This window comes from Carassius gibelio, chromosome A12 (assembly GCF_023724105.1).
Source record: "Carassius gibelio isolate Cgi1373 ecotype wild population from Czech Republic chromosome A12, carGib1.2-hapl.c, whole genome shotgun sequence".
In the NCBI taxonomy this organism is placed as follows: domain Eukaryota; kingdom Metazoa; phylum Chordata; class Actinopteri; order Cypriniformes; family Cyprinidae; genus Carassius; species Carassius gibelio.
In genome coordinates this window covers 3,737,241-3,753,048 of record NC_068382.1, presented here as the reverse complement: position 1 = coordinate 3,753,048, position 15,808 = coordinate 3,737,241, and the positions used below count along the sequence as shown (strand labels likewise).

Sequence of the window (15,808 nt, the reverse complement as noted above, 5' to 3'; positions counted from 1 at the left end):
TTTTAAATAGCACTCTGTTCCGTTGTCTGCTGGTTTATTTCAGTACACCACATCAAGTATGCCACTTAGTAGTGTAAGATTTGGAATATCAATGTGCAAATTAACACTGGACCACACTTGTGGGTTTGCTACTGTTACAATTAAAAATCGCAAAAAGGGTAAAAACATAACAGGCAGACACTGGTATGATGTAAGCAATACAGCTATAGCAAATACAATTTATTTTGGGTGTGTAAGATTTATAGTGTGTGATTAATTAAGCATTGACAAGAATCAGTCATATCGGCGGCATTGAGGGGGCCCCCATGTAAAATTCTGCAAAGGGCCCCATAAAGGCTTGGGCCAGCACTGGAGATTTTTATTGTAAAAGAAATACAACTTAATTGATTTCAACAAATCTATAGTCGATATAGATGGTGCATCTATTGTGTCCAACTTGTTTTCTCACTGACATGCCCCCAACTCGAAAACTAAGGGAAAAATAACAGCTGTATTGAGTTACCCACGCATAATTACGATTTCGTGATATCATTTTGTGCATTAAATTGATAAAAAGTATCTTTCCTACATGACTTGAATGCATCATAAAACATGAGTCATCGTCATCAAAGAAGCTCCATTAAATCTAGGATAAATATTGACTGGAAACCGCTCTTGCATGGCTATGTAACTAGTTTGTATTGCTATTGGAGTCTAAAGTGTGTGACATTTTAAACAGAATTTATAGCATTGTGTTTATGCTTGGCACTGGTCTTTTAAGTGTGACTATTTAGGTGTGTTTGCCACCACTTCTGTATGTAACAAACTGTGATGTTGGACAATGGACTGACAAAATATGCATGGTAATTTCTGAATAGAATCGAATCACCTCTGAAAACGAATTTTACTATTTACACCAATGGGTGTTAATCTGAGTAGTGCATATAGAGACATAATTGAACATTTACTATGCGTGTTTTCAAACCTGGCTCGTTTGGAGCATTTGTTTCGAAACTGCATTTTCTTCCTTAGTTTGGTTTGTTTCTCATTCATAATTGCTCTTTTCTGAAACCGGTGCATTGCAATTAAGGTACCAATGTCGGAACTATTCACATAATCCACAGTTCTGAAATGCCTTAAGACTCTATAGATTAATTTGCAATTATTCACAATTAAGTGTTGTTTCAAAGACTGCCGAGTACCCACTTAGCAATGTGTGTTATTATACATCCTTGATAAGATATAACACAAGGATTTATAAAGTAATATACATCCAGTACTTCATAATATTCTTCAGCTTTCCTGCTTAATAATCACTCCAAATAATCATAATTATACCGGTGTTTTGTGACGTTTCAACTGATTTCATATCCTTTATTTAGGGGCATAACAGTCTCATTCCCTTTAGTTCCAAACTGCGAAGCAGTTCCACCCGTTCACATCACATCCTTTTGCAGAAGAGCATGATGTCAGTCTTCATCAGAGCTGCTGTCCTCCTCAGCGTCAGACACGTCAGCGATGGGGAACCTCAGGATGGCCGCCACTCCACTCAGCTGATTCAACTCTACAGAGACAAATCACATAACGTCAAGAAACATGACGATCCAATATAATTCTCTCTGAAACCAAGACTATAGAAAAGAAACTTACGGTCTCCAGATACATGTAGGCTTGAGAATATTCTAAAAATATTATAAATAAAAAAAAAAGATAAATATTTTGCATAATATAAGAATATTACCTTACTGGATTGAAAATCATATGAATACCTGACATCTCCTCCATTTTCCTTCACGCTGTCTACAAGGCGAACATACCGGCTGCGGGTGGCTATGTCTTGATGTCTGTCATTAAAAAAATGTAATAATGATAGATATATACACACTTTTTTATAAAGTACATAAAGGTAAACATAAACATAATTAGGACTGTATTACTTTTTTAATGTACCTAAATAGTTGGTCACTGATCATCAAGATGTCAATGGCTAAAGCTTCACTCGCTCTTTCCACATGGGCCAATCTGTACAGAGCAAAAGCTTTATTAACAGATGTAAAGACTGTTTTAAACAATATCTCAAGAACATGTTACATAGCACAAACGTTTTGGTTACACAGACCACATAGACATTCTTCTAACTATAGAAGTCATGTTGATAGTGCTACTATACGTCAGTTAACTCTCAGAGTATTAGCAGACCTTCAGGTTAGGGTTAGTAGAATCATTTGACACATACTTGCAAAGATACTTAAAGTCAGTAGAAAGTCTGATGGGGGTTCTTCAAAATAAAGTGTTAGCAGATATTAGTCTAGTTATACTCTAATGGTTGGTAGTTGGCATGTAGTTGCAAAGTTCCATACAGTTAATAGAATGTCTAAAGTGGACTATCAAAATAAAGTGTTAACCAATGTTTTTTGTTTGTTTTAAGTTTCTTCTTCTCATTGAGATTCTTTGTAAAATTGATAAGAATTCATTTTAATGGTAGTGATTCTGATCACCCATAGAAAGCTCGATCAGGCTCCTGTTGAAGCATCTTGTAAAAGTCTTCCAAAGCCTTGACCTCTCCAGCTGCCTAAAACGGACAACATCCCACAGCATTAAACACGACAATGTGCTTGCAGAATGCTACAAGCTATATGGGCAAATGTACAAATCCAAACTTAGTCACCTTGGTGTCAGACAATCGGGCTGTGACTGCTGGATCACACAGCACTTCTGTAGAAGTAAAAGCCCACATTTATACTGTCACTTTAAAACAACAATGGAAAAAAAAAAAAGAAATACAGATACACAAATGTAAAAAAAAAAAAATGACAGTACATATTTATATACTTTTTCTATGACAGTATATATGAGCATTTTAATTATGTATTTTTTCATGCATGACTAAGGTTTGTAATTTGGATTAATAATATCCATCCATCTATATATATAAATAATATGAAATATGTAGGATTAAATATCTATGCATAAAATCGTTTAGAATGTCACCATGAGAATGTGATTTTGTGTGTGTTTTCAGTTGTTCCTTTGTTTGTTTGTATTTTTCAGAAATTTACAGTAAATTTTAGTTTAAAGAAAATGTTTTTATGTAGATATCACACATATTTACACTTACATTTGGTTGGTCAGAGAAAGTGATTTTACTGCATTAAACGATGTAGAGTCCACAACTTTGTGGCATGCTGTAGTGTTATTTGCTCACTTAGTGTTTGACTATTTTAATAAATAGTTGCTGTAGAAAAGTTATCATGATATTTCTAAACCAAGCAATTTTGGACCACTATATTGGAGCATGAACGTTTTGTGTAACAAATGATTAAAATAATTTTGCTTATTAATTTGCTTTATATCTGTAAGTTACCATTTAAAGCAGTATTAAGCATATATTCAAAACAAAGATGTCTGACTGGGGTCTAGTGGAAAAGATGCAGTCAGTCAAGTATTCATGTTCAAACCAAATCTTGATGGATGAACAAGAGATGGTGCTAAAGGGGACAATAACCAAACGCAGATTATTCTGAAACCTTGAATTGAATTTTATTTATTTAATATAAATAATAAAAATTAAAAATTAAACTAAAACATTGAACCAATCAGATCAATATTGTATTGTCCACCAGACCTCAACCATCTTGCCAAACAGATAACTTTTCTTTATTTTGACAATTGTCCTGACTTTGAAAAGCAAACTCTTCATTAGGCGATACTACATTATGTAACGCTGTTCTACTCACTTATTTATTACTTGTATCACCGTAAAATGTAACAAGCATACGATTCAACAGGGATGCACGATATTAGATTTTTTCCCACATACGATATGCCGATATTTAATTTCCACCTAAATTTGGCCAATAGCTGATACAGAAAATGTGATTATATATATATATATATAAATAAAATGTTTTTCTTTCTTTTCTTCTTTTTTTTTTTACAACACCAAACCTCTCCAGTTCATCAGGAAATCTTCCAGTGGCTGTAGACGGTAATGTTTTCTCTCGGTTCTAAATAAATGCGACCTATAGTCCAGTGCGACTTATATAGGGTTTTTTTTCCTCGTCATGACGTAGTTTTGGACTGATGCGACTTATACTCAGGTGCGATTTATAGTCCAAAAAATACGGTAGTTGGATCAGGTGTGTTTAGTTAGGGTTAAATCTAAACTCTGCAGGGCTCCGGCCCTCCAGAAATTGAGACCCCTAGTCTATAGTAAAAGATTTCTTTGTTTTACACATTAATTAATAAATATGTATTTATGAAATGACTTAATTTACAAGTGTCATGTCTGTGCTTTTTATTTTTGCTTAATTCCCATCTATGTTTTACGTTGGCAGGCCATGAACAACTTGACACTGTGCACAAACAGGTGATTTTACTAATGAATGCTTCTCATGGAGTTGAAAGATGGCTCAGTACTTTGTTTATTTGGACCAGCAGGCTCCACTGAATCACAATCTTTAAGTATGATAAAATTATATATATTTTAAATATATTTCCTATTGAGCGTTCAAAATACTTAATTAAGAAAATAGGCATATCGTTTCTGACACGCAATATACGCGGTAGACCAATCGCAAATGACTGGGCCATCTGACCAATCAGAGCAGAGTAGGCTCACGGAAAGGAGGGGTTTAGAGAGACAATCTTAGAACTGCTTCAAATCGCAGGAAAATTAGGTGATATTAAATGCATATTTTGAGAAAACAAATGTTTGTTTTTTTCTACCTCGCATGCATGTAATCTTATTGCAAAACAATATTAGGAACCTTAAAAATGGCATAATAGGGGCACTTTAATGTTTCTTGTGTATTTTACTATCTAATTTCTATTTAATTTCAAGTCGGCCCACAGCGCCCCCTAAATAAATATAAAATTGTTGCTGCTTTTGCACACCCTAGTGGCCCTGTCACAAATGACACACTTCATTGCTGCTACATACGCATGTCGGTTGGGAGTTCCATTCATCATTTTAGCTTTCAGAAGTGTGCTTGCAAGCAACCCTTGCAGCTGCTATGCACCCTTGATGTGCACTTCTGCCGACCCAACACTGAGGCGTGCTCCGCAGCAGACGTCTACTTAACAGTCAAAGTGGCATAAAGTCACGAAAGTGTGGTCTCAGAAGAAGACTGCGAAGGTTAAGGGTGTAATTTGGGACAGGGCCAGTGACTGTTAACTATTGTACAATGGACTATGTAAGTTTTTCCGAACTATACTTTTAAAATTGAAAGGAGCATTGACCTTTGAGTGAATATTTGTGTCCAGATGAGGAGTGCACCACCATGAATTTGGATCTGTTCTCCAGAAGAAGTTTACAGTCTTGCCTCACAGCCTCTTTAAAGAGGTACGAGATGAACTGATCTTTCACAAATCCTGGACTGGCCACCAGAACACACTTCACCACTGAGAAACACAAACACAACAAAAATATAAGTATTTAATTGTCCACTGTCCATTCTTATTATCTGACTGAATTAAATAAATAAAAATTACCATCAAAACTGAAGTGTCTCAGAATGCCCTGCATGACAGCCTCATAAAATCTCTCTAATGCCTGAAATAGAAAACTGTGTCACTGTATGAAATTTGCAGTTTTGTTTCAAAATCATATTTTCAAATATACATGCAGTAACTGAGAGATAACTCTTGCAGCACATACAAGAACAATAGTTGCTATCTATTGTATTCATTCCGCATTATATTGATGGATTACGGTTTACAAAAACAAAAAAAACTATCAATCTATTGATCACTGTCACAATGATGAACACAAATATGTTATCAGATTTCTAGTCAAAAACTTTTATCGGTTCACCTTGTCATGTTGGGTACAACTGCCTTTCCTCTTGCGCGGGATGGTGACCTCAACCTTCGCCCTTAGTAAGGTCATGGCTGGAGTCACGAGAACCAGATTGGCCAGACCTTCCTGCATCACAACAGCAGCCACATCTGCTTTCTGAGCGGGATCACATGCCTGCTCTATAGATACAGGCAGAATCAGGGTTCAAATAAGCTACAGATTAGCTGGATCGGAATCATTCATTTTTTTGTATGCTCATGGCTGCTCTGTGCCATGCAGTGAAAGTGACTCACAATTGTATATATTATTATTTTAGTTTGTGTGGGAAATTATTGTAAAGATACCAGATACAGGGGAAACGGCCATTTTAGAGTTTGATAGATCTGATTACCATCAATTTCCAATCCATGAAAGTAGAAAGCAGTGTGATATTTTTTTAAATATGTTGTTGTTTTGTGTGTGCGTTTTAAAATTCCTGTTTTCAAATGTGGATGTCTACATAATATTATCAAATCTAATATAATTATTACTAAATATAAAATGAAAAACAAATTTTTTCTTTATTTTGTATAAAATAGTTATGCATTTTACTTATTAGTATTGTTACATAGTATGTGAAAATGTTATCAGCCCGAGAGCTCATTTTAGTTTGAAAATACACTAAAAACACATTACCAATTCTATCTAACACCACACTGTCCCAGACTTTTTTGGCGAGAGTGAACTTCCTGTTGAGCTCCAGCTCAATCGTATGATAGGCTCCCATCTGCATATGACGCAAGAGAAGAAATATGACTTCATTCATTCCAGCTTTCACATTTAGGCTAAATTAACATATGGAATATTCCATGAGGAATTATCACTAATTTTAACTATTTATATCATACCTACGTCATAAGTGAGAAGGGCAACAAACTTTTGAAATATGAAAAAAAAAAAGCTAAAGTTAAATATTCCAGAAAGTAAACAATTTTTTAAAGGCATTCTGACCTTCACATACTGGTTCTCCTGGAGGTTTGTTCCTTTGACTCTGAGCTGACAGGCCTGGGAATCAAAGTCTATCGTCTCCACACATAGAGTCAGTGTGGTGCGCACACGTGAGCTGCCCACACTGCCCGTGGCGGACTCTGTCTGCACTTTCCTGTTTGTGACATCAGATTGTTTTTCATTGAGTAGAAAAATATCTGATAATAAGGATGATAAACCAAAACTGGATAAAGATCAGTAAGGTCAGTATTGGGGGAAAAAAAGCACACAAAAAAAAGCGACAGACCTGATGGTTGAGGCTCTGAGGCTGTCGCCCACCTGCAGCAGGTTGTAGGTGTGCCACATGTCCTCTGCTTCCTCAGGTATTAGTGTCACCTGACTGAAAAAAACAAATCCATAAAAAGAAGACAGAAATTTCCACATTTGTGTTGCTTACTTTGCTCATGTAATTTTATTCCAAGGCAAGTCAGACCACATTTGGGCAGCAGTCACGCAAGTACGGTTTCAAAATTGATTGAATGAAAGTACTGAAATCATGAAATCGACTGTTTTCATTAACAAATATCAAATATCAAATATCAAATTCATTAAAGCTCATTCTGATTCTGATCTGACATGAATGGTGTCATAAACCGTTTCTTACCCTCAAATAATGACAATAAATGACACTATTTCACATTAATTTGTTTGTCTCACTATTTCATGGTGAAAATAGACTAAGATAATATAAAGATTTAAAAAAAAAAAAAAGTCTACACATTTACTTTATTGGCGAATTTACCTAGTCCTCTGGTGAATAAATTAAACATTTGTGTGCCAGTCTGGAGTGAATGAATGTTCATTAATTACATAATAATTCACTGAATAATTCACTCTCTATATTACCTGTACCAGATGGCGCTACAGCATTTTTGGGCTGTGCTGTGGCAATATTGAGTTTGTGAAACAATTATGCTAAGTTTGGCAAAAAGCACTGTTTAAACAATGAACATTGACGGGTTCTGAGGTATAACAGAATCGTTCCGTGTCAGTCCGACGAACACAAAATCATTATACAAGGGGTCTCCAAACACCTGGAGGACCAGTGCCCTGCAGAGTTTAGCTCCAACCCTTATAAAACACACCAGAACCAGTTAGTCTTACTAGAAACTTCCAGGCAGGTGTGTTGAGGCAAGTTGAGGCTAAACACTGCACCACACCAGTCCTCCAGGACCGAGTTTGGAGACGCCGGTGTCATACATTGTGTCATCAATTGTATTTATACCGAAGTACTCAGTTGATGTCTATGACACCACCACTGCATCATGGTCCAACTACAGCACTCAACACACAAAGCGCACATGATGTCCAAAAGTGGTGTACAGAAAGACGCAAGTCATGTGTTCTCAAACACTCACCCGGCATTATCCTTCTCGATGTCTTTATGAACCAACTTCATGGTCAAAGAGATTAGCTATTCAAACACAAAATGCATATTTGAATGAGAAAGTTTTACTCAATTTAACCATCGAATTGGGTGACGTTTCTTCATCAGCGGTTGTACATTCTGTCACTTTAGAATGAATCAGATGTTTCGAACTGTCGCTTTCTGATCGCGTCATTGGCTGCTGATGGATTACGTCATTGCGTCATTTCTATCTACTTCCGTAGGCCGGAAGAAGGAATACATTTTATTTTTCGAGTGTATTTTAACGTACATTTTATGAATAATTAGTAATCGATGTTAATAAGGTATATTAACCGTCCAATCTGAGAAACGTTTTTACATCGCTCTAATGACTAGGGTTAACATTGTTTAAGATTACAAACCGATGAATGTGGTTTTAATTTGCTTGTTACGATTAAATATAGAAAAGACGGACACACAGAATATCCTATTGGCTCTTCGGATCTGCAGTCGAAGCGTTCGTCATGAGTCGAGAATAACCAATCAGATACGAGATTGGGTGTCTATCTCCGCCTCTTCAGCGTTTGCTACAACCGTCAGCGCGGTCGTGGTGCTAGTTAAGTTTACAACACGCAGCGAGCTGCTGAAGGGACCATTCACGGCAATAATATTATAATATGAACTCAGGAGTACTATCAAGAGTGTGATCTTCTTTTATAGAGGTTTGTTTTAAAGCTATTGCCGTGTAATAGTATTGGGCGGTTTCCTGGGTCGTCTTGTTCCTGCCTCTGTTAGCCGGCTAATCTCCAGCGAGCAACAAAATGGCTGAATCGGACAAGTTAAACATCGATTCGATCATCCAGCGCCTTTTGGAGGGTAATGAGGTTTTTATTCTTTCTTATTACAAACTGTGCCGTTTTATCATGTTTAAATAATGATTAAGCTTTTGAAAATGAATTATTATATTTGTGTTCAATTCGTCATTTGCAATCGAAAGTATGTGTAGCTGTGTATTATTACGTGTAAATACGTAGCACTCCATCCAATAAAAATTTTCGTTCGTATGTTAAATGATTGAAATCCGAACAAAAATTTTGCGCATGCGCAGTGCGTCGGTCGTCTCCGTTCGGAAACGGAGAAATCCACTAGAAGAATGTCACCGATGTTGTGCCAAATTTTCACCCCTGATTATTACCCCTTCTTTAAGCTTGGTAGCCGATTTGTCTAAATATCAGGCTATCATAAGAGAGTATTATTGCAATTCTTTTGGCTCTCCAGTGGATTAAAGAGGTAAACAATGAGAGAGGAGTAATATGTGCAGTCTCACTGCTGCTCATGGCATAGTATATGAAATACTGTACTGTAGGTGCTATATAGATTAAATAAACAGTACATTTCTTACAGTACATTTTTGCTTGATTTGGGTCCCCGCACACAAGGAAGTGGAGAGTAAAAACAAAGCAGTGGGCAAAGAGGCAAAAAATACACACAACATATAGTCATATGTATAAAAGATACAAAGGAAAGTAGAATGACAGTGAAAAATAATAATCTCTAGATGCTGCATAAATCATTCAAGAGTAAATGCAAATCTGTATTAAAACATCCAAATTGATTGTGATTATTGTGGTGAAGCTGATGTCTCATGGCCCTGTCGTCTGTTTTTTGTTGTCATGCAGCAGCAGGCCTCACAGCAGTTCTTTACACACATACAGATACATACTCAAATATATATGTGGTATTCATGATACTTATGCTTTTTTGCTGTTTCAATTTTCAGTGAAGGGCTCCAGACCTGGTAAAAATGTTCAGTTGACTGAGCAGGAGATTCGTGGATTGTGTCTGAAGTCACGGGAAATCTTCCTTAGTCAGCCGATACTGCTGGAATTGGAGGCCCCACTCAAAATTTGTGGTAAAGTTCTGATAACCGGACACACAGTTTTTATTTTAGTTCTAATGAAGTATTATTTTTTTTAAAAAAATTATATATATATAATCTCAATTTCTATCTGCAGGTGATGTTCATGGTCAGTACTATGACCTCCTCAGGCTTTTTGAGTATGGAGGATATCCTCCTGAGAGTAACTACCTGTTTCTGGGAGACTATGTTGACAGAGGCAAGCAGTCACTGGAGACCATCTGCCTGCTGCTTGCCTACAAGGTCAAATATCCAGAGAACTTCTTTCTTCTCAGAGGAAACCATGAATGTGCCTCCATCAACAGGATATATGGGTTTTATGATGAATGTGAGTATATGGGTGTGTTTGGTATGATCAAAAGCTTAGGTCATGGTCTGCAGGTCTCCCTGTATAAAGCTATTTACTATTTAAACTCAAAAGTAGCACAGGTCACAGTAATTGTAGGCAACTCCATCTCTGCATGTTCTGTGAGTGCATGCATTTAGGAATTGAACTAAATGGAGATTAATTACAAGATTAAGATATAATTTAGGGTGCATACACATTTGGCAGGTTTGGTTTGCTTAAAACAACTGTTGGTGCGATTGCTCTGATCAGTGATCACAGTACAGTTCAGTTGCATATGTGTGAATGCTGCCATCTGAACCCTGGCATGCACCAAACGAGCCGCAAAAATGGGTCCATTCTGTGTTCAATTGAAACAGTCCATGTTCAATTGAAATACGAATGCAGCACGGACCTAAACAAACCAAAGGCTTCTAAACAAATCCAAAACAAATGATGAATGCTAAGCATAACAGGATTAATGGTATAATTTTCTTTTTTGGTATGGACCAAAACAGCCAAGAGAACTGAACTGAACTAAGTGTGAGTCTTCTACCTGAATGAATGTCACCATTTTGCAGTCTGAACATGCATTTTTTTTTTTTTTTTGGTAGGTAAAAGGAGGTATAACATCAAGCTTTGGAAGACATTCACAGACTGTTTCAATTGCTTACCAGTTGCTGCTATCGTGGATGAAAAGATTTTTTGTTGTCATGGAGGTAAGTTAGAAGTTTTCTCCAATGTCTACTTGAGGTTTGAAGAATCTTTACAGACTGTTACAAAATTACATATAATATAAATAAATGTATATATATGTATGTGTGTGTGTGTGTGTATATATGTAATATAGGGTTAATGATTTGTATTTATTTAGAGTTTAGAGTTTTGTTGCAGAATTCTTGACATGAACTGTAGGTAAAAGTCATAGGTAGAGTCATCAGCAAAACCAATATAGGAAAGGTCTGCAGTGTTGTAAAGCACACAATAGCTTATTTTCCTGTAAAATGTGCATTTATCACATGGACAGGTTTGTGAAATAGAATCAATGAATGGTGCACTTAAGTCTTGATGTACTTAGTTTGGATGAATTCAAAATATTATTTCTAAACTGTAGTTGAATGGTCTTTTACCTAGGTCTTTCTCCAGACCTGCAATCTATGGAGCAGATCCGACGTGTGATGAGGCCCACAGATGTCCCTGACCAGGGTTTGCTGTGTGATCTGCTCTGGGCTGACCCAGATAAAGATGTCATGGGCTGGGGAGAGAATGACCGTGGTGTCTCTTTCACCTTCGGGTCTGATGTTGTGGCCAAGTTCCTTCACAAACATGACATGGACCTCATATGTAGGGCCCACCAGGTAAGCAATGTTCACCACATTGTCTGGATGTAGCCAAAAGCTCTATATCTTGATTGAAGAGCAATTTTTCACGGGTTTCTCATGATTTTCTGCCACTGCTTATCAGAAGAGTGTAAATGCAATGGAAACTCCAGTTTTGACTAGTTGCTGCCTCCGCTGCTGACATGGCTTTAAAGTTTTTTATTATACATACTGCGCTATACTAATCTGTTTAATATATTCAGTGCAATTAACAAATAATCTTATACCATTAATATGAAGTGTGTGTACAATGTTATTTTATTAAATTATGTTCTATCGAGAGCTTGGTTAATCAGCCCAGTAAGAGTATTAACTATACCCCTTCCTGTTTATTATGCAGAATGACACATTTATAAAACAGATCAGAGGTCAGGTGAAAACCAGATAATACATTGGTTCATGGGTTCTCAGAGATCTCCCCCAGTGGCAAACCATTGAAATTTAAAAAATTATGATGTAATAAAGCCGCCTTTACTGATTTCATGTGACTTTGGCATTTTGATGTGCTCTGAATCGCTGGTTTAAAGCATGATTCACAAAAGCAGTGTTTTGAAAGTGCTCATCACTAGTGGTAATAACATTGTATTTTTGTGCAGTATTCGTGACGCATAAATCATGTGCTCTCTGAACAGGTGGTGGAGGATGGCTATGAGTTCTTCGCTAAAAGACAGTTAGTCACACTTTTCTCAGCTCCCAACTACTGTGGAGAGTTTGACAACGCGGGTGCTATGATGAGTGTTGATGACTCCCTGATGTGCTCATTTCAGGTTTGCATGTGTTCTTTTATTTCTAAAACTAGTAGCTACCAGGGATGCCAGTTGCGCACCTTTGGAAACAATTTACAGTTTCCTAAAGAAAATCTGCGAAATTTAACTAAATATTTAAAGCCGTATTGTACATATGAGTTAAGTGTATAAAGAGCATGCCAAACAACGTGATTGGGTTGAATATTTCCAATCTTGGTTTATTTACATAGTCAACAAAATATTCAATATTAATATTCAGTATGTTTCCCAAGCCTAGCCTCTTAATTAATAAATTTTACCTGATAAATGATTTTTAATGCTCTGTTTCTGTCAGATTCTGAAACCAGCGGAGAAGAAAATGCTGTCGTATGGAAGTGCAGGAGGATTTGGATCTGGTAGACCTGTAACTCCTCCACGAAACGCTGCCAAGGGCGGCAAAGCGAAGAAATAACGTCAACTGTTGCAACGCGCCTATACATTCTGTTCATCATTCTACCTCTCCTCTCCTTCTCCTCTTCAACTCCAAGCACCAAATCAGTGCAGGACTTTTTTTAGCTATCTCTGTCAAAATGACACTGCTGGGAATCTGAGCGGTCATATGTGTGTGCTTGAGTAAAATACCCCTGTGGAGTATGTTGGTTTTGTATGTTTAAAAAAAAAAAAAAAGGTGTGAATTTGTAGAAAATGTTTTTGTAGCGTAAGTTTGTGTATGAGAGTTTTTCTTTCTTTCTTTCTCTTGTAATTACACACCTACTGTCTTTTTTAAGGTGTTCTGGTCGATTTCCTTCTAATTTATCTTCATGTCTTCAGTCATAAGATGATAATCCTTTTTAGGCCATTAATTGGACCTGTGCGACGCCCTTTTCTTTAGACCAAGCCTCAGGGTCCAGCTTTTCATCCCCACTGTGGGAACGGACTTTTCCATTCACGTTTAGCTCTAAAGCAATCTGGAAAGAGGTGATTGTGCTCTTGAACGTGCAAATCACTGCCAGTCTTCTTAATGTGAAACTTCGTCCAAGTGCTTGTCTGTTTACAGTAGTTATTGACGGCATCCTGCACGTTTTATCATATGGCTATTTTGCCACAACCTTTGCTTCTTTAAACTGCACACTCAGGTAGAATTTAGCCTGGCCTGTGGAAAGTCTTTTTTTCTTTTAGATTACAATCATGTACAGTGTGCAAAGAATTCCAAGTGTGAATGTCAGCAAAGTGGGTGCCATCACTGTATCAGTTTGCACAGAAATGCACTGTTCTTATTCTTTTCTCTTTTTTTTTTTATTATTTGTGGCTGTGCGCCACTTTGTTAACTGCAAAGCTCACCCTTTCCTGTTAAAAGGACTTTTCTGTTTTCTTTTTAAAGCAGTCATGAATTAAGCCAATAAAGTGAAAATCTGGTGCAAATGTTTCTTGTTTGTATTTTGTCAATGAATGTTGAGTGCATTCTATGTTGAGTGCCTTCTTATATGCATTGTGAAATTCATTGAGGATAAAATTGTTTCAATGGAATCCAAAATATTCAACCCAAAGTCTGTTAAATTCAAAATCCATCAAAAAAAAAAAAAAAACTGGAACAGCAGTAATGTTGGCTATCATGTGAAGGTTTATGTCACTCCAAATGATATTCCATCAGTGACCCACTGGTAAACTGGTCATGCATGATGTTGCTGGCAGCTTAATGTTCTCCAAGGAATCTCCAGACTCTTTCACGTCTTTCGCATGCCCTGTGAACCTGCTCTCATCCATGAAACCAACGGTAAACCTGCCAACTTTGGCACTGCCATATACTGGTCATGTTGTTGGTTTTCTATGGCCCTGTCCAGCTCTCCTTGTATAACGTCTGTCACCTGGTATCTCCTCCATGCGCTTGAGACTGTGCTGGGATACTCACCAAACCTCCTTTGGATGGCACATATGAATTTGCCATTCTGGAGGAGCTGGTCTACCTGTGCAACCTGATTGATTTGCAGGTACTGTCTCATGCTTAAGTGTGAGAAGGACCCTAACAAAACTAGAGACCAATCCCCTGCAAAAAAAAAATTATTTTCTTTTTTTTTTTGGAACTCACCAAAAATGACAATACACCAGATTACATGGCAAATTAACCAAGTGATTCTCAATAAATTAGAATGTTGAGAAAAAGTTCATTTATTGCAGTAATTCAACTCAAATTGTGAAACTTGTGTATTAAATAAATTCAATGCACACAGACTGAAATAGTTTAAGTCTTTGGTTCTTTTAGTTGCTTGAAGTCCAGTGTTTAATTTCCACAGTCTTTGATGATTTAGGGTGCAATGTCATCTGCTGGTGTTGGTCTGTTGTGTTTTTTGAAAACCAAAGTCACTGCACCAGTTTACCAAGAACATTTGTAGCACTTCATGCTTCCATCTGCTGACCAGCTTTTGAAGATGCTGATTTCATTTTCCAGCAGGATTTGGCACCTCCTCACATTGTCAAAAGCACCAAATGTGCATTGGTGTGCTTGACTGGCCAGCAAACTCAACAGACCTGAATTTGAAAAATAATGGAATGCATAGTCGATATAAAAAACTGGATGACGAGTAATTTCTTACTGCTAAATTCTGAAAAAAAAAGAGGTGTTAATTATAGGACCTAAAAACTCTGCTTGTAATAACCTAGAACACTGTCTAAGACTTGATGGCTGCTCTGTCAATTCTTCGTCATAAGTTAGGAACCTAGGTGTGCTATTTGATCGCAATCTTTCCTTAGAAAGCCACATATCTAGCATTTGTAAAACTGGATTTTTTCCATCTCAAAAATGTATCAAAATTACAGCCTATGCTCTCAATGTCAAATGCAGAAATGTTAATCCATGCATTTATGACTTCAAGGTTAGACTATTGTAATGCTTTATTGGGTGGTTGTTCTGCACACTTAGTAAACAAACTACAGCTAGTCCAAAATACAGCGGCAAGAGTTCTTACTAGAACCAGGAAGTATGACCATATTAGCCCGGTCCTGTCATCGCTGTACTGGCTCCCTAGCAAACATCGTATAGATATTAAGATATTGCTTATTACTTATAAAGCCCTGAATGGTTTAGCACCTCAGTATTTGAATGAGCTCCTTTTACATTATAATCCTCTACGTCTGCTACGTTCTCAAAACTCAGGCAATTTGATAATACCTAGAATATCAAAATCAACTGCAGATGGCAGATCCTTTTCCTATTTGGCGCCTAAACTCTGGAATAACCTACCTAACATTGTTCGGGAGGCAGACACACTCTTGCAGTTTAAATCTAGATTAAAGACCCATCTCTTTAACCT

General features: G+C 36.9%; 2 protein-coding genes across 2 annotated transcripts; one reads left to right on the top strand and one right to left on the bottom strand.

Moving 5' to 3' along the window:
* Window positions 1-186: 186 nt before the first annotated feature.
* Window positions 187-8,362, bottom strand: pelo (pelota mRNA surveillance and ribosome rescue factor). Its single transcript, XM_052610793.1, has 13 exons — window positions 8,164-8,362; window positions 7,053-7,145; window positions 6,770-6,920; window positions 6,455-6,545; window positions 5,795-5,958; window positions 5,473-5,533; window positions 5,221-5,382; window positions 2,648-2,694; window positions 2,478-2,551; window positions 1,930-2,001; window positions 1,749-1,823; window positions 1,630-1,661; window positions 187-1,543 (listed from the first exon to the last, which is right to left on the bottom strand). Exons 1-13 carry the CDS (start codon window positions 8,202-8,204, stop codon window positions 1,449-1,451), a joined length of 1,158 nt encoding a protein of 385 aa, XP_052466753.1. The 5' UTR covers window positions 8,205-8,362; the 3' UTR covers window positions 187-1,448.
* A 240-nt stretch (window positions 8,363-8,602) lies between these two features.
* Window positions 8,603-13,922, top strand: ppp1cab (protein phosphatase 1, catalytic subunit, alpha isozyme b). The gene is made up of 7 exons (XM_052610794.1): window positions 8,603-9,029; window positions 9,934-10,065; window positions 10,169-10,399; window positions 11,011-11,115; window positions 11,531-11,754; window positions 12,408-12,542; window positions 12,856-13,922. Exons 1-7 carry the CDS (start codon window positions 8,975-8,977, stop codon window positions 12,970-12,972), a joined length of 999 nt encoding a protein of 332 aa, XP_052466754.1. The 5' UTR covers window positions 8,603-8,974; the 3' UTR covers window positions 12,973-13,922.
* The last annotated feature ends 1,886 nt before the right edge of the window (window positions 13,923-15,808 follow it).

Excerpts from the sequence above, each read along its gene's own strand:
- pelo (XM_052610793.1), bottom strand. The coding sequence starts at position 8,204 with ATGAAGTTGGTTCATAAAGACATCGAGAAGGATAATGCCGG. Across the intron at positions 6,546-6,769 it reads AGGAGAACCAGTATGTGAAG|ATGGGAGCCTATCATACGAT; the intron begins GTCAGAATGCCT and ends CGTCATATGCAG. Across the intron at positions 2,002-2,477 it reads CCTGATCGAGCTTTCTATGG|ATTGGCCCATGTGGAAAGAG; the intron begins GTGATCAGAATC and ends TGCTCTGTACAG.
- ppp1cab (XM_052610794.1), top strand. The coding sequence starts at position 8,975 with ATGGCTGAATCGGACAAGTTAAACATCGATTCGATCATCCAGCGCCTT. Across the intron at positions 11,755-12,407 it reads TCATATGTAGGGCCCACCAG|GTGGTGGAGGATGGCTATGA; the intron begins GTAAGCAATGTT and ends CTCTCTGAACAG. Across the intron at positions 12,543-12,855 it reads CCCTGATGTGCTCATTTCAG|ATTCTGAAACCAGCGGAGAA; the intron begins GTTTGCATGTGT and ends TGTTTCTGTCAG.